At 35.5% G+C, this 26,917-nt stretch overlaps 1 protein-coding gene across 7 annotated transcripts in view; it reads right to left on the bottom strand.

Annotated features, from left to right (window-relative positions):
- Positions 1-26,917, bottom strand: part of ESR1 (estrogen receptor 1) — a 186,753-nt gene that overhangs the window by 50,911 nt on the left and 108,925 nt on the right. For 6 of the 7 annotated variants that reach the window (XM_082049623.1, XM_082049624.1, XM_082049621.1 and 3 more), the window contains exons 4-5: positions 18,561-18,677; positions 3,744-4,079 (exon numbers count right to left, since the gene is read on the bottom strand). In XM_082049623.1, the coding sequence (XP_081905749.1) occupies positions 3,744-4,079; positions 18,561-18,677 (453 nt within the window). The remainder of the gene's footprint in view (positions 1-3,743; positions 4,080-18,560; positions 18,678-26,917) is intronic. The other variant, XM_082049627.1, reaches the window with a different exon arrangement.

Genomic DNA, 26,917 nt, shown 5'->3' with positions numbered 1-26,917 from the left:
AGCAGAACATTTTTTCATCTACGCTGATAGTTTTTATAGATGTGGTTTTTAGCTATTTGTCCCAATTAAATGGTAAAAAGGCTCCATTTACATGTGTATGTAAAGTCTAGCCCATCACAATCTGTTCGCACCCACCTTATGTGCAGCTGCTGGGGTAATCAGAAGGCACCACTGGTATTACAGAGGCCATCTGGGAGGACTTAAGCCAAAATCCCTGTGAGGCCACATAAAGAGCAGGTCCTGAGGGGCATCCTGAATTTTTTGCATATGTCATAGGACACTGTACAAGATTTTTGTTCGTGTAATCTGGCAAAGACACTTGCATCAGTGGCCAAGGTTTCCAAGGAATATTAAAACAAGCTTTTATGCTCTTGGCATATTATGAATTGCATTGTCATGGGAGAACTTTGTTATGACCTCAGTTAACAATCATGTTATACTTAAGTATCAAAGATAATTTTTTAAGGTTATGCACAAGAAGCTGCCACAAGTTCTCTTTTTCTCAGCTTATTTTTTAACACCACTAAGATTGCAGAGTCAATTTAAGCAAGTTTGAACTGATGCTGAACAAGTTGCAATAAAGATTTGGACCGGTTCTCACCTTGCCAGTTAGGGTGTGTTTGCAAAGATGCTCACTTTATTTTGGAGATTGTGCTCAGCATGCTTTTATAGCAGATTTCTGCCTACATTACACTATGCAGTCCATCTTTTTTTTTTCTTTTTTTTATAATGGATTGATTTCTATCCAGCACATCTTCTAACTTCACCAGAAAGACTAGCTGACCAAAGCAATGATTTTATTAGTTGCTTTGACACACTCTTTCTTCTTTAAAGCCTACATAGCAAAATAAGTTCCAATCATGTCCATGAAAGTCCTTACATTTTTTGTAAGCTGCATCTCCATTGCATTTCTGCTTGGTTCATATAATTTTTTTCCTTCCTCAACAAACATGCTTTGAACCCAGCCACTCATATTGACTTTGCTCTTTCCTTTCCATCAGGTAAGAGCCAGGTATTTAGCTAAATGAACTTGTGCAATGCTCCCAAGGCTTGAGAGGTGTGCACAGGAGAGGCTGTTTCTTGCAACTGCTCTTTTTTTTTTTTTTACTGGTAAAGAGTACATTTGATTTGTAGAGAAAAGATGTTTTTACCCTTGCTTTTGAAGCTTGAAACCTTAGTAAATTAGATGAGAAAATAACTGAGTGGAATCCCACAATGCTGTTGTACAAAATACTTTACCTAGTAGAAAAAAGTTATTCAGTTCCTCTGTTTATGCATAAAGTATACAAAAATTCTCTAATTGAGCAGTATTGCATAATTTCTAGTAATAACAGAGTATTCAAAGGCAACATACCATGGAGGTGAAAATATGACATATTGCCAGACACATTTATCTTAAAATACATTAATTGCCAGAACACTCCAGCAGAAGGAAACAGGCAAACAGTTCAAGCAAAGGCCCTGTCTTTGAAAGGTGATAAGTACGTCTAAGATTTAGTATCAGCAACTAAGGACACTCAGTCTTTTCTAGAGACCAAACGAGAGATCCAAAAAAAATATTTAAGCACCTGGCTCCAAAATTCCTACTCTCAAAGCCCTGTAGAGAGCCCCATTTTAGAGGCAGGTAAATGATTGTGCCTCAACACTCAATTTCTGATTTTGGTCACACATACAGTCCTCCAAGACACAACACCAAAAACCAATTAGGTGTACAGCACTTTCAGAATCCTCAAACTACTCATATTCTATCTCTCCTGCTTTAGGACTTCCTTTTGGTATGATTTTTGGTACAGTGGCTAATAGATCAAACTATGACAGGGAAGGGATTTTGTTGGTTTTTTTTTAACTGAAGTTTACCAGTTTTATATCAAACCTCACTTGTTAGAGTACCAATTACTGTATAAACACAGAATCATTTCATTTGGCTTAGTTTCTTCTTAGGAGCTACTCTGGCAACTAACAGGCACATTCATTTAAATGTAAAATATATTGGATATACACAAATAGTTGATAACTTTATCCATTTGATTTTCCAATTTCAGAAGCTTTGCTAGAAAATAAAAGATGTACTGGGTAAACGAGGAAGTTTTTCGCTCTTAACCAGATGTCATCGTCTTGTGACAAGCAGTTTTAGAGAGATTTCTGAATAAAAACCAAATCTGAGTTCCCTAACAGCGTTGCTTTGTATCTGAACACATTTTCCTTAATTACATTAATTACCAAAATCTAATGTCATAGAAGACGAATGTTTCCAGTTGGACAACATAATGAATTTAGAATTCAGTACATTCACGTTGAATGTAAATTAATGGATTTTAATATACTTAGACCAATTGTATCTCTAAAATCAGTAGAAAAGTAATTTGAATTCACCTGTTTAGATACTGAATAGCTTTAACACTATAGACATATGTTTGTTTTTCAAAAGCATTTTGTAAAGACATGATCTAAAGCACACTTAAGAGAACGCACCCTTGACTTGAACAGACTGTGGATCAGGTCTTAACCACTGTGAATTTGTCAAGAACCAAATTCTCAGGTGATTTTTTATAAGATATAATGAGAAATGAAACACATGCAGGTTCTTATTGATCATAGCTGGAGCCCGCAAAGTGACATGTGAAAGGTGGTAAAAGGAAACCCATGAGGACTGGAAAAGACTCAGATTTTATGGGTTATTGATTTACCAGGAAGATCCTTGCCAAATTTAAATGAAGGAAAACAGAAAAATGGCATAATATGGGAGTAATGCACCACGTGAGTGAGAGCTGTGGTAGTGTTCTCTAACACCCCTTCATAAAGCAGCCACATAATTTTAATGAAATAATTGGCTACAGTAAAAATTTTGGAGATCAGAATCCCAGTGAATTTTAAAGTATAAAATTCCATGTATGCTGTCATTTTACAAAGCTAAAAGTATAACATGTGCAATAAATTTCTAATACATTTAAATATTTATTTATAAAAGGTAATCTTGTAGACTGAAATTTTAAAAGGTGATCAATTACAAAATGACTCTCTCTTTTGATTGATATAAATTAATTAAACCACATGAATGAATGTGTAACATACATACAACAAAAAATATTACATCCCTCCCATAATTCTGTAATTCCCTTCCAGAAAAGAGGAGTCATAGTTCAGCAAACACGATGCACCAAAATGGTAAAGATAAAAACATCTAGTTCCAGTAGGGGGAAAAAAAAAAAAAAAAGAAAAAAAAAAGTCATAAAAAGATTGCTATTCTGGCTCTGTTTTTCAGACCCCAAACTCATGGAAAATCTGTAATTCATAGTCAAAAAGGTAACCTGGCAATTTAACAAATAATATTAACATTTATCTGCTCAGCAGTGATTCTTGATTTATAGTTTACATTGCAGACATGAGAGTAACCCTTTTTTGAAAAAGGATCTAAATAATTAACATAATTTGATCAAATATATTACATTTGGGGTTTAGTAATCTGTTTTAACCTTTAATTTTGCTGGGTTTTATCTGAAAGAAAAAGGATTTGCAATGAAAAAACTGTCCATAAAGACAGAATAGATATTTCTTCAAAAGTCACTTACATTGCACTATAGTATTTTTATCAACCAACATAACATAAAATTTGTGGGGTTTTTTGTGTATTTGAACTTAAGTGAAAAATTTGCATTAACATACTGTGAAAAACAGGATATATTTTTTTTTGTTGGCATGTCATGTTGAGGCTTTTATAGTCCACTGGGGCTTTTTTTCCTTACCTGGAACTCTCTTTGCCCAGTTGATCATGTGCACTAATTCTCTGTCTGCAAGGTTGGTCAACAGGGTCATCATAGAAGCTTCGTTGAATGGTCTATTTGGGTCATATTCAGAATAAACTATGGGTGGCTCAGCTTCCAGCAAGGCACTGACCATCTGTTCTGCCGTCAGGGACAGGGCTGGACTGTTCTTCTTGTTATGTTTGACCACCAGTGGACTTGTCCAAATGGTGGGAGCTCGCAGCTCCGTAGAAGAAGCCTCCCCATTCCTGGAATCCTGCTCCTCTCTTTGACGTTTTTGTTTCATCATTCGCCCACCTCTCCGATCTTTCCGGATTCCTAGAGACACACAAGAATATAATGAACTCCTTTCCTTGAACATACGTATTGCATGCACATGGCTTCAGCCAATCAGCAGCTGCTGTTGATAGACCCAGGTAGCATTTATTTTCTGAAGACTTCTTCCTATATATGAAATCTTACATGAGTAGTTGGAGGGAAAAACTATTTTTTAAAGTATAGTGTTAGGAATAGTGCACTCCTTCCTAAAATTCAGATCAGTTGGGCTTACATAGGACTTCAAACTAGTGATACTGTATAGCTGCTTAGCCCCACAAAACCAAGTCAGTAATTGGGAATAAACAAATATTTCTTTACAGTACAAACTTCAATGTATGTCCCAAACACCAGCAGACAACTATGCAATGAATGATCAATAATAACTTAATGATCTGGGTGGGTCAGACGGATGACAGAAGTAGCTCTCAAAAACTATCCAAGAAAGTTTTGTTCAAGTTCACCAATTATTTTAATTAATATCATTCTATTACTGAGTCTGTGATCTTCACGATTACATAAAAACCATCTAAAAAAGCTCCTGTTACAAGATGAGCTTATACAGCAATAAAGAATGCCATATAAGTAGATAAACAGAAGTAAGAGAAGGAAAGATAATTGCAACCTCAGAATCTACTGTGGGAGACCTACAGTCAAAAGGCTGTAATAACTGCAACAGAAATAATCTTTGTCATTACATTTCTGCGATGTTCTTAGCACTGTATGACCCTAAGCCTTGGGATATTATCAAGTCAGCCATACCAATTAGAACAACAACGTAAGACCTTACAGTGGAACAAAATCTCCCTTTGTGGAAAGGTTACAAGAAAAATACAATGATAAAGCCCATGTGGGCTACAACCATAAAGGGAAGATTAAGTCTGGCTCCAAGTGGAGGAGGCACATGCATTCTAAGGCTGAGTTAAAAACTTAAATCAATCATCAAATAGGGGTGAGGGACAAGCAAGTAATGAGGAAAGCACACAAGGAATTGAGCTACAAGGACAAGGAAGCTTATGATGGGAGTTATTCTGGAGTCCTCATGCAATATGGAAAAGCAGCACTAGTCCCACTTTGAAAATCAAAAGCAGCAGCAGTATTTGTAGAGAAGGAGGAGGGAAACTATTCAAATAACAGAGAAGAAAGAGCAATTTTTTAAAAACTAAAGAAAAACAGTTTTGAGAACTACTGGCACTTGCAAGTGATGAATACACGTCTTTCTGATGTGTGGAGGAGTGGGAAACAAAATCTTTGTGCAGCTTTTTTCACACCACAAAAATGTAAACCTTTAGATTTCCAGTCTTTGCTAGCAGCATCTTCATCTTGCATACAATATTCCTTCATATAAATGTTAGATGATATCAGCAGGTGTCCTTTCCCAGTCTCAAAGGGGATCTTTAGAGGGGATCTTTAGATCTGTTTGCCTCTTTCCTTTAATACGGTGATATTTTCACTGAATTAGTACTTGAAGATTAAGCACTTTGAGTATAATTCATTCAAAATCTAGTAGGCCTCCTGATTCTATTCTATTAATCTTCCCAGATAAAGTGAATTCAATAAATCTTTCATCGCTCCTACTGCTTAACCCCTCTACATTTTCCCATTTGTTAAACTAGTTGTAAGCCAAAGTCTCTAGTGCATTGCTGCTCCTATTTTTCATTTAGCAATACCCATTTTTCCTAATACTAAACTGCTTCTGTTTAGGAGTGAAGGTGAAAATTCTTGCTACTAAGAAAGAATGCAAGACTTATTTTGACAAAACCTCATCCTATTATTCTCATTGGTAGCTTACTTCATGGGCATAGTCAATAGAAACCACGCTCTATCTGCAACAGATATTTTTGTTGTATGCTTTATATAAATGTAATGTTTTTGAATTAAAATTGCCTGTGAAACATGCAGACATAATCATGTGAACAAAACCACATGGTTCATACATACTAAAACATTTGTAAACTTTCTCATATCCCAAATTCTACAGCTGCTCATCTAGCATTTTTCTTTTGAAGAGTTAGAAGTATGCTTGGGGCCTGAACTGTTCATTGTACTCATAAACAGATGGACTCAGAACTGACAAAACTCAGAAACAAGATCTTGGGGTTAGAATAATACTATAAAGACATCAGATAAGTTAGTTTAGAAAGTAAATAGAAGGCTAGAAATTACTAGGAGAGGAAGGGAGGACAGGGCATGTTCATAAATCACAGAGTTTATTAACTCATAAGGCACGCTACAATGAACACTGTCTGTAGTTCTGTTCTTCCCATTAAATACATCTATACATATATATGAAAGAAAAAGGGATAAGAGGAAGACAAGTAAGTTGATCCAAAGTGTGAAACAAGGTTGGTGCAAGAAATAGCTAATCTGAGTGGGTCTGTATGGTCTGTAACTCAGATAAAACTACAAAATCAGGAGTAGGAAGAAGATGAATAAGGTACGAACACTGACACTTCTTTTCTCACACAAGATGGTATCTACTGAAACTACCCCATACAAGGTTCAGGATAGACAAGGAGGAGTTCTCTTTCACACCATGCAGAAACAAATCTGTAAGTGTGAACAGATTAGAAGCTGGTGTATGTTAGAAAGCTGTAGGCCAAATTTGCCGGAGAAAAGATTCCATTAAGGGTTAATAAACACAAACAGGGCACTTCTGGCTTAAGTCTCCATGGCATGGATTAATGGAAGATCAGAGAGGATTTTTTTGATTTTGCTTTTTACTTATTCCAGGTCAGCCTTGTTAAGTAAAACAAGGATGTGATGAGAATTTGACATAACACAGATAAGGTGTCAACTCGTAAGCACATTTAGCTGCTTACAAACTAACTGTATTCTAAATAAGAACAACAGTTTTATTTCTAATTTGTCCACAAGGTTCGCACTGGATTTTCATTACCTTGAAAAAAAGTGGTGCGTTGAGCAAAGTGGAACATAACCCATTTGGAGGAAATGCCCCACACAAATCTATTTTTACATTTTTATTTCAAACATAGTAAGCCTACACTGGATTTTGTAGAGGTCAGATCTGAAAAAAGTTAGTAAAAGTATGCATTCCTTCTGCATCACATCAGCAGCGTTTATCATCACAGACAGAAAGGTCTTTGAATCTGTATAAGCATCACACTCGTCAGAGATTTATAGAAATGACTACTAACTCTTCACCTAACCCCTAGATGGACAAGCAACATAGTGATTTTATTATTCATTTTCTTGGACCAAATAGGAGTGAGTATCTCTCTGAAAAATGCAAGTGCCTCCAAATCTCCTTCAGCTTAATCATACTTTATCTCTGTTAAAAAGAGATAATAGTGATGCACAGTCACTAAATCCAAAAAAGACAACTCGATTATCAAGTTACAATTTCATTGCCAAAAGTACAATGATCCTGTAGGGATTTTTTAAAATGTATTAATGCATTAATTTTGATTCCACAGTTCAGCCAATACAGGAACCTGAATTGCCAAATGTTATGAAAAACAATATTCTACCAAAAATGGAAGTCCTATGTATACTGCAAAGCTCTAAATCAATTTCCACTTGAGTTTTAAAGCTACAAGAGCCAAGATTTTCAAAAGCAGTTTTACAAAGCTTCATGTGTAAATTCAGTCAGCCTTTTAGATACAGAGGCAGGTTTCAAAACTTCTGACTAATTATATACTCCAGCCAGTAGAATTTGATCAGCAACAAACTTACATATGGACTGTGGAGTCAATGTTAACCAAACAAAACACTTCAACAGTGTTTTCCAACATGTGATTAAAACAAAACAGAAAATAAATTTTCCAGATTATTAAAAAATATATAGCTTAAATTAGGAATATATTGGATGAATATTGAATCTCAGGCATCCAACAGTCAGCTTCTTCCTATTTACTGCTAGGAGCAAAACTCCACCTTTATATCTTCAGTATTATGTAAAATATTCAAGAATATTTACAGGAAGGAGAGAAGAGCAAATAGAATAAAATTTGCTTTGCTTTGTGTGAACCATCGAATTATGTGATTTAGACTCAAAGATATATGTATCTCAAATTGTATTCTACTTAACTATATTTCCTATGAACTGCTTTATATAATATTATTTGATTTATTGTTAGAAATGTTGTAGGAATACTTGTTCAGTAAAGAATGTTTATTGTTTGCAATAAATGGGAATAGATTTGATAAAATCCAATAAACTTTTCTTGGCACTAAGACTGAAAAACCCTGGTCATTTGATAAAACTGAAACAGCCAAGATATTTTTATGTCCTTCTTATTGCTCACTATTCGGGAAATCCTAAACACAACTATTGCTCTTTGTCTTGTTTGGAACACCCACCTGCTATCTGGAAAAATTATTGTACTATTTTCATTAACACAATTAAAAAAAAGAACTTTCATGTTCTCTTTCCCCTATATGCACAACATTCACACCGCTTGTTCAAACGAGGGGTGGGTATTAATAAAAAACCTGCATCTGCCTGTCGGTTTAAAGTCCATTCACCTGCAGCCTATTTATTAGCCCATCTCTTCATGCTCCATTTCAGTTGTGCTGGAGTTCTGAACATCTTTCCAATAGCTGCAAGCAAAAGCTATAGTAACATTATTTTCTACAAACAGTACTTTTCTTTAGCAGTTAAAACTCTCAGGTGAACCTTATACTATTTACCTGCAAATGCAGAAGAAAAGAAGAAAACAAACAAACAAACCCATATTCCCCAAAATTTTTGGAATGAAACCTACCCCAGAAATCTACAGAGGTCTAGTCCTTTGTGGTTTAGTATACAGACTTTCAGTGAATCATTTTTTGACTATCTGTATCAGTGGTTATCCATCATTGGGAAGTCTCCAGGCACTTTACATGTGGAGCCCAGCCTCACAAACACAAATTCTCCTTTATCTGTTATCTCCTGGATCACCTCAGAAGAGGTGAGACATTAGCCCTGAGCAATGTCCACAACCAAAAACACTCTGGATATTCTTTAAGTTTCTGTTTCAAATGCATCTCTGGACTTCACATTGCAAATGATCTGCAAAATCGTTTACTAGTATTATGATATACGTATTTAACAGTGGCAAAAAACCCCAAAGTTTTGCAGTTTTCTGGAGGGCAAAATATACTAATAAGATTATACCATAAAGTGGTTCAATATAGGTCACACTGATAATTTATGTATTTTCTAACACTTGAGAATTTCACTTTGCTACTTTAATCAATCATTAATATACTTTCTCATTATACATCATGACTGAAATAGATTCTCCATCAATTTAATTGTAGCTGTCATTGTGTGACACACATGTCACCTGACAACACTGTTCTAGTTTGGGAGAAGACATAACTATTTTATTTTATAGAAAAACGTACGTAGGGAGAATTCAATTACACAGATTGTGAATTTAGGCAGGAGTAATATCTCTTGTCTTGTGATAAGTGATAAGGTTGTTGCAGCTGTTGTATTCTTCGCTGCATATCCTATTCAGTAAAACTGGCGTTGTCCAGTGCTGTTTGTCTTAAAAGAAACTTACAGCAACATGAAACTAAGATAATTCAAAATTACCACCTGCTTTCAAGAAATCTAGAAGTTTGTTACCATTGTGTAGCCAGACCATAATGATAAATTAACTTCTGAAGCAATTTCTTTTTTTAACTCTCTGTCAGGAAACATGCAAAATCACAGTGGTCTCTCCAAGCCAGGTACAGGAAGCACATGTTGCACAACCAGAAGTGGCAGCACACTTGACTTCAGAATTTAAGGTCCATATAGAGGGATAAGACAGTATTTTATCCTCAAAACTGCTATATAACATCTATTGGAAACAGGAGGCTTTATTTCACATTTTATAGATGAAGCATTTTACCTGTTATTCAATATTCTTTCTGTGTGTACAATTAATATTTGGGAAAAGAAAGATGACTGGTGAAAGCTCTCACTCCACCTCAGGAGCTGATATTTGCAGGACCATGAAGGAGAAGAAGAAAACCTTTTCTTTGCTACTCTTCCTTATTTTAACACTCAGCTTTTAAGGAACTGCTCTTCCACTTCTCCTTCCAGCCCTGGAAGGTAGGTCTGGATTACCTGGTACAGTAATCTGGTTTACCAGCTATCCTCCCAGTCTGGAGCAAACTTTGAACCTGAGACTCTTTGTCCACACTTGTGCTCCTTGTCAGCAGACCTCAGATGACAAGAGACATTTGACACTTCTATACACATGCACAGCCTTGCAGCATTAGCAGCCTATAATTTTGTCAGTTTGTCAAAGCAGTACTTCAAAAGTGCTTGGAAACACCTCCTCTGAAGAATTTTGTTACTCTTTAAGGTTGATCTACCTGATCAAAATTGAGAATTGACAGGGAGAAGGAATATCTGGTGTTTTGTAAAACAAACCCTGCTTGAGAATAAAGACTAAACATATGTGGTAAGTAAAATAGATTATAAATAAGAAGATATCCTTCAGAAAGCCAGGGAGTCTATAGTCCAGTTGATTACCAGAGTATTCAAGGAGCATGCAGAGAACAGGTCATGGCAGACAAGCCACATGAAGCCTTTACAGCAGTGCTCACAAAGGAAGAAACCGGACTTTTCTGTGCCAGACACCCTCACTTTGGGGGCAGTAGGAGAACCTTTCTGAAGTTGAAGTGGGAGTTGAAGGGGTTAGAAACCTAAAAGCCTCTCTCAAATGTTCTAATACAGGAAGGATTTACTAAACTGCTGAAGAAGAGCTCTGGGACTCACTCCATACTCACTTTGGTACCATGGCTGCTGTTGGCAAAAGAGACTGCAGAAGGAAAACAGTGTGACAAGCCAACAGTTCCCTTATGGGCATGAACCTGAATGTCATCTAAGTACAACTGGCTTTAAAGTCTAAAAGGTGAATGCAAGCAAGGCAGCTGTCTCCTAATGACCTCTTACAGTAATTTTGCTTTGCAGATAGACCTCATTATGCACACCTCCCTGAAGTCAGTATTTTTTAATACTACATTGGAAATAAAATAAAATCCTTCAGCTTTCTCTAAAACATAAGGCCACTGTAGCTGCTGTGCATCAGTGGAGGTCAGAAATATAACCACATTTTTGATAGACTTATAGCAGATGGAGATTGCTGAAGCTATGACTGCAATGTAGGTCCCAATATTGCAGTGTATCTTGGCATGAGGGTCTTTACAAGATGATTTTGAGAGCTTTGAGATTCTGGGAGCTTTTCTGCTTGGTTCTCTCCACATAAATACATTATTTGGTCACAGGAAAATAACATCATTTTCCAAATTCAAACTTTATAAGCTTAATAAATTACTACTTTTGAATATGATTCAGATAATCAGCCTCTTTATACTATATCCATTTCTCTTTTAGAAAATCAAACAGAAATGTAAATTGTGCTGAAAACCCAGGTGGGTTGACAATTACTTTAAATGAGAAACATTGTCTGAAATCTTCTAGAAAAATTAATCAGTATTTGAACAGGTCTGCCTCAACTGACAGCGTTTAATAGTCTGGTTTCTGACAAGGATATCTAGACACTCGGTACTATAAATAAACAACAAATTTCAGTTTGGTCTGTGCACCTGGATGTTGCAATTCTTTTTACTACTGAGTGGTTGATGACCACTGTATGACCATTTATCTGTGTGGGTTTTTTTCAAAAAAAATTTCTCATTCTTTTCCATACTGCAGCTTTTTTTCTCCTCTATAATCAAGACTACCTTCTAGTAAAAGAGAGAGAGAGAGGGATAGAGAAGCTGCAGCAGGGGGATGCAGGGCCGAGGACTTGCATTCAGATATCCTGGTTCAACTCCTGGCTCTGCCACTGGTTTTCTCAGTAAACAAGTCTCATTACTTATCACAGTGCCTCCGTATTCCGAACAGCTACAATGCAGACTGTAAAACTGGTCTTCTATGCAAAGTTTTTAAAGACCTTGTGAAAAAAACCCTGTTGACAAGCAGGCAAATGTAATTTGGAGTCTCTAATGACTATTCATAACTCACAGTTTGAGAACCAATGATCTACTAATTACAGATGAAGGTGCAAGAGATGATTCACCCTAATCTGTATTTTGGCATTCAATCTTTGGCATTCATAGCACACATTTTAAAGAGTATCAGAGGACATGTAGAAGAAAAGCAAGAGAAATTCTATTAATCCATCATTCAACTGAATCCCTTTCAAGTGCTGACACTCCTGCACAAATCATACTAGGTTTTGGCTACAGTAAGTATGGCAACAGCCCCATTTCTAGGCAATATTTACAGTGAAGCCACAGACATTTCAGGGGTCATAATAAACTGTTTATAGGAACCATACATCATCATGATCTGGAAAAGACAAATAGTTCTAGGAGTAGGAGACCATTAGTATAATTCTCAAAGACAGCAAAAAATTGTAACTGCTACATTTTGGAAACTAGACAAATTAGTGTACTGAAGCTATTTGAACTGTAAATGCCTAACCAAGTGAAGAACCTGAAACTCCAGTACTTTAAGAATTTCTCAAGTTCAGCACGGAGATCACACCAGCTCTTCTGACCTACACATGCTTGCCCAAGACCAGTGAATGCACAGTGATACCCTGAGGTACCTGTAGTATGAATCAGTGGCAGACAGGGTGGAGACACAGCAAGAATCCTAGACTTCATTTAAAATTAATCAGCAATTTAAATGGGGACTGTCTCATTGCTGTATCTATTCCCAAGAATTTCTAATCAAGAATGTAAAGGCCAAAAACAAATGTAAACACACAGATGTAATTAGCTTTATAATCTCAAACATGTTCAAAAGTAAAAACAAACAAACAAACAAACTCTACAGTATTATATTTTTTTAATATAACTAGCTATAGCACATAAATAAGCATAAGACATCTTGTCCCATTTCCACCTGACTGTAAAAGGTCTTAGACAATCTTGTTTAAATTCAGTGTTGAATCTGCACTGAGCAGGTGATCCAACAAGAGCCCTCCTGGAGTTCCTTCTAGCCCAGATCATTCTATGAAGTAGAATAGGAAGAAACAGTATTTTTTTGGCAGAAGTGTTTACAACAATGGTCTCTCTTTCTTATTTTGGGGGCAGAACAGCAGAATATTATATTTTAGGACAATTCAATGGCAACAATCCACTTTGCACATGTAGAAAGGGGAAAAAGAAACATTTCACTAAAAAGTTTGACTTAAATTCCATCTTATTTTCGAGGAGGCTGTACTAAACTCACAAAAGTTTGCTTCAAATGCTGCTTGAGTACATGCTTTCAGCCCATCAATTACATCTTAAAAATGTACATTGCCTCATACATTTATCAAGCCCCACCTACACAGTTATTTGGCTGAGTACAGAACAGTATGTCTAATAAATATCATAAAGGTTGTCCTCAGAAAAATAAAAATAGCTTCACATTGTTAATCCATTTTCCTTCATTCACTAATTTCTATTTTTATATAATATTTCATTAAAAGATAATTACATGAAAAACTAGAAACTCTGGAGCCCAGTGGTTGCATCAGACATCAATTTACCTCTGCTTTTGAGAATGATTTTAATAACCCTCTAGCCTTTTAGCATGAACAAATAGAGCATTCAGCAGGGAAGCACAGCCCTCTCCATTTAAAGACAAAAAATCAGCAAGGTTTTTCTCTTAGAGGATGGCAAATTTGCCCAATGTTTTTTCTTTTCCCTGAAAAATTTTCCTAAACTTCAGTAACACTGTTACACTGAACCAGACTGAATTCCCATGTGGTTAGCAGGTGAGCAACTGCTTCAAGAGAATGTAAGAGAAAAACGGAAAGCCTCCAGTCTCTAGACTCCAATCTCTAGAAGTTAATGAACATTTCTATAAGTACCTGGCATGTGCTTATAGCAGACTGTTATGGAAAACACAGACTTCTATTCCCTAGGCTGTACCACAGTAATCTCTAAAGGGTTCCCAGATAAATTCTGAGGGCAACACCGAAGGATGTAGGTTTGAAATGCATTCTAATGTTGTCATTTCTTTACCACAAGAAACAACACTCAGGACCTTCTCTCTATAACACGAAATTTCAGGCTGTTCAAAGACAGTAAATACGCCTGGTTGTATACAGGATCACCATCTGGATCTAACACATGAACATTCAAATCCTCGATTGCCACATTTGGTACGACTTGAAGTTGGGAAGCCATGAGCATTCAACAATTGACTGTATTATGTAGGTCTCAGGGTGACTGACATTGGGCTACCAGGCAAAAAAAAAAAAGATTTTTCATTAAGGATCTAGCATTTAACATTATGGCTCCACTAGCACTCTGTTGCTCTGATACCACGCAGTACTTGATCTTAAATCTGCCTTGTCACACATGAAAGGAGGGGATGAATGTATCATGCTAATAACTAGAATTCCCCATTCATTTGCCACACTATAAAATAATTAATAAATAACAATAAAAATAAGGTGGTTGTGATTTAACCAAATGAGGTCCTTCGGAGCCAAATTATCAGAAAGCCATTAAAATAAGGAAGGAACGGAAAACTAGATCTGTATTACAGCAGAGATCACCTGGGCTGTACATATGGTTGGAGCTTCACAATTATGATGGCTGTAAAAACTCCATTTGGAAGGTGGGACACACCACTGCATGATGGAGTAAGTTGGAATATACTTCTCCAAGCCAGAAGAGAAACAATCTTCAAGACACCATCAGTAGATTTAAAAAAAACACAACCAATCAAACAAACAAACAACAACAAAAAAAACCCCACACAAACAAGAACAAAAAACACCCCCACACAAAACCCCACCAAACAAACAAACAAAACAATGCCACTCTTTGCCTTCTCTGCTACCCAACCAGAAGAAAGAGGGGCATGATAAGAAGCTTATTCTACGTGACCGCTTTATCCTCACATACAAACAGGCATGCTCAGACTAAATAATAACATATAATTTTAAGGTTTCTTTAGCTTATTCTAAAGACAGAATGAAGCATTTGGAGAAAATACAACAGCTATAAATTCTGCCTCAGATACTGACTACATCAGCAGAGACTCTGGCAGTCTTTGTCTCTCAAAGCAGCACAGTAACACTTGCAAACGTAAGACGAGAGAAGAAAAATAATTCTTCAGTACTGAAAGAAACTTTTAAAAGATGAAAGGACAGTGGGTTGAAAAAACTGATAAAATTTCCACAGAAACTCATAAATAAACGTTCCTACAGCATAGCTCAAGAGCTACTTGAAGCCTGCATTTTTTCTGAATGAAGACCCAAAAACATATTTCAGTTGTGTCCACTCTCTTAAAAATAATGTATATGAACTTTCTGCTGCATCAAGTGACTTTCTATGAGAAAATATCAGCAACCATAGCTTATAACCTATGTTTTAAATCACCCACAGACATTTAATCAAGATTTTATCTAGCTTTCCCCATATTTACTGAAACTCAATAATTAATATCAGCTATTGCTCAGAAGTTAAATGATAGATAAAAGTCACAAGTTAGCAGCTTTGACAATTTATGCAGAAACCTCAGCTGTTTCCCACTATTTCTAAAAGTATATCATCAGAAGCAAGTCGCAGAGATATACAAGTGAGATGTGACACAACTGAATATTTTTCAAATGTATGATAGAGTTAATGTCTTTAAACAAGACAAATCCTTCAATATGAACAAAAGGAGATTATTTAAAATAAAAGATTCAATCAAGAGAACTATGAATTATTAGAGAAAAACTGTGGAGATTGAGTTAACTGCAGCACTATGTGATTCAAGTACGTTGAAGAAAAGTGTTGTTGTGAGAGATGTATGAAAACAGAAAAGCTTAAGAGATTTCCTTAGTGAAAACAAACAACAACAGCAACGACAACAAAAACCCACCACATTTAAAAGTTAACTCTTTAAAACCAACCAGATGGCACACTGAGAATATTCACTTAACGTTTATCTTCATCTGAGAAAAATATGACAATTATCGAGTGCTACCTAAAGAAAATAATTTCTTTCTCCCACAGCTTTGTGGACAATACATGACAATTAATGATTCCAGCAGAATTTTGACTGCTTTACTTTATCCTACATTAACTTTACCTTTCTTGAATACTTCATGTGCAGGTGTGCCAGACTTATAAAATCCAACTGAGGCATCTCAAGAAATTCATCCCAGACTTCTTAAACTCCTGCCTATGTTCTTAAACTCCTGCCTATGAACCAGTGAAGGATTTCAGTACATCATTAAGGGTTTTATAGGAACAGGCAGAATTCATGCACCTGATCTCCTTGTTTGTGAATTGTGAGCTTTGTTTAAAACAAAACAAAATAACAACAACAAATCAAAACACAAAAGCAAACAATAAAAACACAAACAAATCAACCACCAAAACACAACATTGACTATTTTTGAATTACTGGTTGCTGTAGTGACTGAGGCAATCTTACAGCATTGCAAAAGGAAAGGATGAAATCCACAGGACTTTACTCAAGTGAGGGCCACTGTATAAAATAAAAATTTCATAATATCTGTATTAGAAATAAAATTTGGACAAAATTGCAGTCTTTTTGGGGACTTCTTTAATCTACAGAATGTCAGTTGAAAAGTCTGTGCAATTTTCATGTGATTAAAACAATTATGTATGGAACAGTGGAAAAATCTATTACAACATGTATCTTAGAGAAGAGATATGAAAAGCATCAAACTGGTACAGCTGATCATTAATTAAATACATATGAGATTAAATGGATGAAAATGTGCCAAAAGAAAGATGTAATATCATCAACATAAAACATGATGATATATCTTAACTATGATCTGGCACATGTACAATGGTCAAAGCTAAAGCTGCATGGCAAATTTATGTATGGGATTTTCTGATCTTAGTTTGCCTTATCTGAAACTTGAATTTCTTTGGACCATAGCTGTGAGATAGAGAGATATACATGTGTGTATATATATCTATACAGATATCTCACAGCTATGGTATATGTGTATATATATATATATAATATTTATATAATTATATATATTTTACTTAAGAGAGTTCTAGCCGTACACACCAAGATTTTAAGACAGAAACGAAACCACGCCAGATCCATAAACTAAATCTTATTTAAAAACTCAGCTGCTGTCTTAAGCATTAGAAACAAAAGGAGATTCGACATATTTCCCCTGTTTGCATCCCAAAACTGAGATGAACAAAATCCATTTCAGGTCTTGCCTAATCCTTGAGTTGAGAAAAATGCAGATTCAACCTCAAAGGGAAGTGACAACTGACTAGTTTTCCTTTACTTTTGTCCCTTTTGTCTTTTTCCCAAGATTCCCAGACTTGGCCTGCCTTGACCACACAGACTGGATTTACAAACAATCCTTTGTTGTGTGAAGGATAAACATGATGAGCTACTCCTCTCTCTTGCCCCAAACTGTTTGTGCAATAAGTAAGCATTAGGTGTGCCAGAGAAAGGGAAAACCGATCTGTAATTTAACAAGTAGCTCCTTTCACAAATAAAACAAGGGTTCTAGTCCTTTCTCTTCCAAGAACTTCTGCTAAATTTTTCTACAGAAACAGGTTTCAATAATGTTAGTAATTACTCTTCCTTAATAAAAAGCAATCTGAAATTTTTAGTATGCTAAAACAAGGTTTTCTTCCGCTTTAGAGTGAACATGGAACTTTATGATTTCTTGTTCTTAAAATATTCTTAATTCTTACAAATTTTCTTTTTCAAAAGGATTCAAAATAGCTAATGTCTGTCTGCTTTTTACAAACATCAGGTACTGTAACATACTAGAGAAAGGCAAGTATCATGAGTGATCCAAAATTATGTTACAAACAAGTTCTTCCATCGAAGAATAGACCATAGCAATTGTTCAGTGTTGTCATATTTTTCTAATTTTACCTCCAAAATCTAAACACTGGGTGTATAATTAATTTATTGGTATTCCAGTGGCACACAGTGTCTGATTTTTCTTCTCTGACATCATCATTATGTAAGTATGTTTCAAGAAAAAAGTATTTATCTCATTTTTTTTAAAAGAATGAGCCTTTAATATTGTTGGGTGAAATTAATTCACATATAAAATATGGGTACAGTACTGGAATAGAGGAATTGACTTTCCAATCCAGAATTTACAGAACAAGTACTGCTTATTCAGAAGTTTATTTTAATTAATATGGACTGATCTGAGACAATCAGTGCTTTTCAAACTGAACTGCAAACTGCTACAAAATCTTGGATTAAGTTTCATTCATTATAATCTGGAGCCTATCACAAGAGATCAAAAAATAACGTATTAAAAATACTAACAGAAGAATCCTAACTCCATTGAAGTCAACGTTTCTATTAATTCTGATGCAAATTTGGGCAAGAATAATATCACGGTATTTGGGAGCTTTTTATTTTTACTTAATTGCTCTTTGATTTCATACACTTCAGGTCAATAAATTTAGTTGCTTCTTCCTTTAGGTACAATATCAACTGTCCAATGAAGATAAAAGGGAGGAAGGCAGACACCAGTGCTGAGGATTTGTTGATTGCTGTGTACGTACCACCTTTCATCATTCCCACTTCATAGCATTTTCTTAGTCGGCAAGCCTGGCAACTCTTTCTTCTGTTCTTATCGATGGTGCACTGGTTGGTAGCAGGACACATGTAGTCATTATGCCCTGTAAAACCAGAGGGAAAGTAAAGACAGAGTCATACACAGACATAACAAAACTGCCTGTAATACTCTCTTATTTTTCACTGAGCGTTTAGTAGAGCATCTAACATTCTGGGAAGGAGGTAGTGTTACCATCATGATGTATCATAGAAGTATTAATACGGGTAGTGAAACTAACATCTATTCACAATACATTTATTCAAAGGTTCTTTAAAAGTATTATCAAAAACACAAATTAGAACTTCTGTAAAGTCATTAAAGTAATGAAAAATTAAAGCAGACAGAAAAGCAGATAGATTAATATGAACAAATCCTTTGATTTCCTTGCTCTTGGCCTGAGAAATACAATGCCACTTGGCCCATGTGCCTGTGTTGATGTTAAATCTCTAACTGTACGAAACAGTTAGAGGTTTATAGAATTAAAAAAGCTTATGCACAGAACATTTTTTTATTTCAGAATCTGGGGCAGTTAAGAAACAAACAACAACATAAAATAGAAGCAACAAACATTAATTGTGTCTCAGGGATAAGTAAGTATCTATTTCCACTTGCATGTCTATTGATATATGCAAAAACTTTTTGTCATGGCAAATTATTAAATTATCATATGTATCATATGCTGCAACCAAGTTTGGTACTGGTACCTTTTCCTTCAGAGCTCCAGTTCCTCATTTTTTACCCCATGCATCTCAATTCTTGTTACAAACACTTTCAGCATACCATAATTTGTTACTGCCAACAAACCTCTACTCCAATTTTCTCTTTAAAAATGTGTGCTTAAATCTGCCATAAAGTTATTTTCCAACCATAGACAAAGTTTTGCAAGGACAAAAAAAGACAATCCAAAATTATCTTATAGGTGCTCTGTATTAATCTAAACACAACTAAGGTACAGCACACAACGAAAAAAAATTTACTGCAGAACTGTTTGTTCTTTTGTTCAGGTCAAGGGATCAGCTTGAGGTAAAGTAGGGTGGAGGTTTTACAGAGGCCTTGGTCTCATCAAATCATCTATCCTTGACTAGAAATTAGAAAATAGAATAAAAATTACTATCAGATTACACCAGGAACATCTGCTCTTTAATGCTACATAACTAGGATCCAATCAAAATAAGCACCAAACTGTAAACTTGTTAATATGGTGACAGCTGACTACACACTCTCTCACATAGACAGAATTACTATTTTTTAGCTCTACTGGACAGAATGGTATGGTACTGGAAAAATCTGAATCTTTAGATTTTGCTCCAGCTAAAGATGTAGAACAGAAACACTATCTCAACCTCAGCATGAAAGACCATTTTAATTTTCAGTTCCTCTGGTAGAATACATACTGTTCTGTATCTGATGCAAAACATTTCACATGTAAGGAAAAAAAAATTAGGGAGAAAGAAAACAGCCTCAACCATACAAAAATGCAATATCTACAAGGAAAAGGAGCACAAAAATGAAAGCTATGATGTTTTTAAGAAAATGAACAAATATTAGGTCACACTGAACAGCACCAAAAGACTGTATCACCTGAGTAGCACCTGACCTCAATCACCAACCTTGCTTTATACACCAAGCTCTGAAACAGTGCAAGAAAAAGATGGAAAACTTTAATTACTCTTTTTAAAAAGAAAGACTTTGACTGAGTATCTGATCTTCTTCCTAGTGAAGTTAAAAGGTAAATTCAAAAGTGGAATGAGCACCAGCCCTGAACTCAGCAAATAACTCATAATGCCATTTAGCTCTCTGAAAAATAAGCAGATAAATGTTCCCACTTAGTTCAAAACTGGACACGTACCACCTTTGCTGGACTGACTGATGCTAATAAGGTTCTAATCTCAAAAAAAAAAAAAAAAAAAGGTGGAAATATGCAGAAATCAAAAATCAAGTCAAATCCATATCAGCAGGACAGTAATCCTTTTTCATAGTACTTATCTGGGTGATAACCCTTTATTTTGCTCTGAACCTAGATTTCCATATGCAAACTGCAAGCACTTGGGAATAGGCATCTGCTTTGTAGAATAGTACATAAAATAATCCTGGTTTTGATAGAGCTACAGTCCTGACTGAAAACAACATTATTCATATTATCATATTTTTACATCAAAAAGTTTTATCTTAAATATACCCTTTAAAGGTTAACATAATTAGTCTCTTTTCATGCACATGATCTGCACCTTAGACAATCCACTCTTCTTTCAAAGTGCTTGACAGACTTCACAGAATAAAACCTGTAAAATTGTGAATGTAAAAAAAGAAAGATCTGTGTGTGAGGGGCACACTTCCTCACATTATGAGTGCCATAGTAATGTCATTGTTTAGACTTCATATTTGCTGTAAATCTAGGAAGAAGATAACGCATTTAATATTTCTCATAATTTTTTGTTTAGTTTAACCAACATGTTTTCAGGGGACTGGAAAATACATAAGAAAATACTTAATAATTACAGTATAGAAATTATTATCAAATTAATCAGGGAAGAAGAAAGAAACAAAGGGCAGAAGGAAGGCAGGAACTTTTCCTGCTTCTCTACAATACCATCTGATTTCAAATATTCATCCATGGGAAGTGAGAAGGAAGTTTCCTTTGAAAGGAACAGACACAGACTCGGGAAGTCTAGCTTGGGGTGGCATGGAATGGAAAAAGGTAGAAGAAAACAATTAAGGAATAGGTAACACACAAAGACAAATTCTATTCTGAAGTGAAATAGTATAACACAATAACTCTGCCGTAAAGTGATTTGTCTTTCACCTCTTCTACCCTTTATTTTATCCTTAAACCTAATCTCTTGGCAAAGCTGATACTTAACAATCTGACTTATAGAAGGGATTTCTCACCGGTGGGAATCATCAACATGAAAGTGGCACAGACCAACGGGTGCCCAGCTGCCCTGCCCTTTATTTTCATGGTATACAAAGAGTAATATATGCTAGAAGAGAGGCTAATTAGGCCATTTGGATAGTCGGTAGCACATACCACATAGAATCTGTGGTCTTACTGGGTTTAAATAAATTATCCAGATAACCTGCACAAAATTAAAGACAGTGAGTTTAATAGGGTAGAGCCCCTAGTTTTAATCTCCCCCCATATCTATGACTTGCTATGTCATGAGCTACAAAGGAAGACTTTAAGGGAGCTATTGAAGGAGCTTGAGGAGGGGTGGTTTGTTTTTCTTACGATGTCTCATGTACATTTTAAAATAGTAAAAGAACATTAAGTATTTTTATAGCACTTTATCATACGTTAAGGTCTTTCCAGAACAGAGTGCAAAGATCTGACTCTTTTCTCAAAGCACTAGTTTTATATGTGACAACCTGCATGATAAGAACCAACAATGGAGGCAGGGTAGATGGGGGAGCAAAGGGTCAATAAGAAGACAATGGCTGAAATTAGTATGAGTTTGGTCTTATTCTAAACCAGCCTGTCATAATCAGAGCTTTTTCTTACTACGCGTGCAGTCTTTCATCACCATGAGTCATGCAGCTAACATTTATGTTCAGAGAGACTCATCACTGTCCGTCAAAGAGTTCTCAAGATAGCTGTGGTGTATGCCACACCACTGCATGCATGAATGGAAGTGGGTGGATGATTTATCTAGGAGGGCTTCAGTCAGCAAAACACTCCATGTTTCTTTAAAGTTAAGTGTTACTACATTCAGCAGAACATTTAAGTATCTGTGTACTTCTAGCAAGTAGTCCCAGCACAGTATATATGGTTAAAGTACATGCTTGAGTGTTTCCCTGAATTGCAGCTTCAGAGTTGAGTTCACTTTGTCCTTAACCAGCAAGGATGAAAATGGAGTCATATTAATATATCGATGACAATTAACATAACATAAAAATTTTTTTTTCTTAAATTGTAAACAGTTGCCCTATTATATTCTAACAACCATCAAGATTAGCCTGAGAGAATGATTAATTTAAGCAGTACAAAAGTTGCACCAAAAAAATGAACTAAATAAGCCAACATGATGGCATGTCAGCTTAAGAATGCTTGATGACAATTCTACAAAGCCAATAAAGGAACATTTTTGTCAGGTGAATTTTGTATTACACCCAAACTGATGTAATTGAATTGACTCACCTTACATTTCAAACAATAAAAATTATTTTCCTTTTACTATTATGTGTTTTTCCTTTCATTGTTTTTTTTTCAACCCTCTTGTCACACAAATTTCTTAAACTATCCTTTATCTAGCTGTATAAGGCATCTGCCAGGCTAGCCATTACCTGTGGAAGCAGCAGGTCCTTCTATGATCCTATTCTGACAGTAAAATTTGCAGAATTTCATACACATAGGTGAACAGAAGGCTAGAGCATAGACTTTATCCAAGCTAGTGACAAGTGGGAAGGCTGCAGATGAAAAGGAAAACCTTGAAAAGATTAGCCTCAACAGCAAATGGAAAGTTTTCGTAGACGGTAAAAAGAAACCAAACAAATAACAACAAAATTGCTTATGCTAACCCAGTATGAACAAATGTTGAATGTAAAATAAAAATATCAATTTTAAGTCAAAGTGCCCCAATAAAGCTGCACTGATTGATTTTTAAATCTCATTCTTTCCTAACAGGTTTCACAAAAGAACAGAAGGTTACGTCTAATTCCTTTGTAAGCACAGACACTCTAATTCACAGTTTAATTACTCTCAGACAAGGTCTTTGGATTTGGAACTTGGGTTCTCTTAGCAACACAGCACTGCTGAGAATATTAATCATTTTCTGGTTTGGAGCTAGCAAGACATTACTGCATATGACAGTAAGGAAAAGGGCCTAGAAGATTGTAAAACATACTTCCTTTGCATCCAGTGAGGAAGACATCCTTCTACACATACCTCAGAAAGAAAGACCACAGAGCCACTGAAGAATGAGAAGGGGAAAGGTTAAAATCTATATACTGTGTATTACGTGCTTCATCTGCATCATGTAGCTCCCACACTAAGTGTTCACCTTCTAGTGGAATCTTCTTTCCTTCACGTATATATAGCACTATTCATACGAGCAGTGAATTCAGGCCAAATTATTATGACATGAACCATTCTTTTCACCTTTCTGTATACTATTTCAGATAACAAGAAAAATGAGGAAAGAATGAGAATGGGCATTGCATGAGGATACCAAACACACTGCCATCTCACCAGTTTAATAATGCATGAACATATACGTTCAGGAAGAGTGATGTATAAAAAGTAAAACACTACTTATATTTCTAAATATATAAATTAAAAAATATATTTTCTACTCCAGTAGATAATTTAATTTTTTTTATTATTTGCCTTCATCCTAAAATTTCAATTGATGTTTCATCTATTATTTCAGGATTATGATACTATGTGAAAAGTCCACTTCTACCCCAATTCCATTCCCATCTTTTTTAATTTTAGACAAGGTAACAAAATAGGAAGTATATTTTTTCCTCATGACAAATAAAAAAATATGGCAATCCAGATCCCAATCTCTACAAAAGTTGGCCAGGAGTTTGACATCTAGTTTCTGTTTCCCTATCTGATAAATCACAATTGTTTTAAATCCTTGGCACATGATTAAACCAACAGCTGTGTTAAAGGAAAAACTCCCACAATTTATTACTCACCACCATCCCAATATGATCCCTCCAGAGACAAAAAGTATTTTCAGAGAGAGTTGCAGGCAAGTCATGGCCATCTTATTCCCATAGACTTTAAATGAAGTCTTTTGTATTTTTAGATGCTCAGTTTATTTGAGCTAAAATGGGAAGGGGTGGAATTCTAGTACAGGAAACTCCCACAACTAATATAAAGAGGCCAAAAAAGTTAAAAATATTTCAAATTCCTCTTGTGCACTTAAAATCCAATCAATTTTAAGCAACAAGAAAATAATACAACTTTTTATTCTGGGTTTTGGGTCATGATGGGACCTATTGAATAAGCTTAGCTAGTTTTATTTTATATTTGGATCTTTGGCACCTGAATGGTTCCTGGTATCATAAAGTTTGCAAGGACCTATAACACATTTGTCCTCGCAGTGTCCCTCTAAGGGCAGTACTGATATTTCTGTTTTACTAGGGGAGGGAGGGAGGTGTACGGGGTTCTCACTGCATAGAGCATGTAGTGGACATGGGCATTTCTAACCACAGTGAGGTCCTGCACTCACCTCTGTGAAACTGAAACTGTAGTACACTCAACTCCTGGTTTGTTAAGTTATTCTACTAACCTTTTACATCATTATTTGACAAAAAGCCCCTTTTTTTTTGTCTATGTACTGCTTTCTGATGCAATGTAAAACCTAGTCATGCTCTTCTTTCATTTACTGATATATATCTGTGTTCCTTGGTTTGCCCACTTAGACCTTAACATCATCCATGCCCTGCAGAAGATTCATCTCTTTTATAAACAGAAGGGTCAACAAAGATAACTTAGCCTGTTGTCTCACATATCTCTAGACACATTTTGGAGTGCAGAATAACAATGTTATTTATAACACAGGAAGTCCAACTATTTCAACAATTTGTAACTAAATTCAATCAAATCTTCAAGAGATATACACGATCTTACTCAAAGAATTCAGACAATGAGATATCTGCTACATTTGTTATTAAATTATACCAGCAGTCAATTGCCAGGCTAGTTCTTTTACAGTAACTCTGAACTAGTACACATACTTCAATAAAGTTTGTTAACAGCGTCCTTTCGGAAATAAATTATGTCAAAGATCGCTTCATGCACTTCCAGTAAATTTATCATTTTAGTCATCTTATACAGTCCTCTCTAGTTTGATTTCCACTTTTTCTAAAGTGACTGCAAAGGACAACTTAACCTACAGAAAGTCTGAAAGTTTGTGGGAGTGAAACTTATGGAGGTAGTTTAGAACAATAAGTACACCTGAGTTAAATGAGGTTACAAAAACATATTTCCCTTCACAGTCTCTAAACCCAAGTGGAACAGTTAAGCACTTTCCTGCTGGACAAACAAACCTGTTCTCTTGTACTTTGTAGATGTAAAGCTCTTTTTTTCTTTTTTTTTTTTTTTCCTTCTGAATATTTTGAACTGCTGCCAGGCTCTGCCCTGAGCTAGGAATAATGTGAGTTTCCAAATGAAATATTCATTAAATACTTGCAACATTAAATACTGTTTAAGTTTTTTCGTTGTTTGATATGGCACAACAATCATATTCCAGAGGAAGTTAAACACCATTAAAGCTAATAATACAGGACACATTAAGTACGGCTTCTAAAGGCTATGAATTTTGTCTAGGAGGGGGGAAAAGCTTTGGACCTGACAGAGGAAGAATCAGTGACCATTTATAAAATCTGATAACAGTGAATATTCCCTACTTTCTGGTAAAATCTGTTACCCAACTTCAGAAAGCTTTCAGTGTTGTCTGGGGTGACATGTCATATGTCAGCTAGAAAAGTATAGTTTAGATGAATTCAGAAAACCAATCTCTGGGAAGAACTCTCAGAGTTCACTATAACAATGGAAGCTGATATTGAATGAGGCTCCATAGTGTCTGTCCTGGATCCAGTTCTATACAGTATTTTCCTCACTGATGGGTAATGGACTAGAGTATTCATTTTATTAAATGTTATTCATTTGTAGATGACATATGTGCTAAAAGAACAGAGAAAAGACTAGACTACTCTGCTAGTCAGACAGAAATAAATCTGAAATAAATGGCAGAAGTCTACAGGATAAGAATTCTAAATGATCTTGGCAAACTGGAGGTAGCGCATGGGGAAAAAAAAAAAAAGAGTGCACAAGTAAGGACCAGTACAAATCACTACATTAAAACAGGAATCATGAGATGCACAAAACAAGATGGGAAATAAGTGGTTTCTTCTCTAGAAAGGTATGCTTGAGTTTATTGTACATCATATACTGATGGCGAGTGAACAGTGCCGTGTTTTTGTAAATAAGGCAAACATTACAGTGTGACAGATGTAGACAAATACAACTGCCTCGGTTTGTAAGGTAACCTTATTGCTCTGTTCAGTACTCACAAAACATCTTACAGAGGGAAATCATGCTTCAAGAAAAAAAAGGAAACAGGACAAAGTGGAGAATCTCCAAAGTAGAGTAACTAGAAGATTAGAAGTCTAGAAAACAAAACCTATGATAAAAGGATGAATAAACTGTGTTTCTTCAGGTTAGGTAAAACAGATTTATTTATTTTTTTAAGTGTGATAGCAATCTTTCATGTTTTAAAGGCTGATGCAGAAGGAAAGAGAATAATTTGTTTTCTGTGGCATGACAGACAGGAAAAAAATTATGAGCTTAAA

Source organism: Streptopelia decaocto (assembly GCF_964273445.1).
Source record: "Streptopelia decaocto genome assembly, chromosome: 3".
NCBI lineage: Eukaryota > Metazoa > Chordata > Aves > Columbiformes > Columbidae > Streptopelia > Streptopelia decaocto.
The sequence above is the reverse complement of the archived record's forward strand: the minus strand, read 5'-3'. Positions and strand labels throughout refer to the sequence as shown.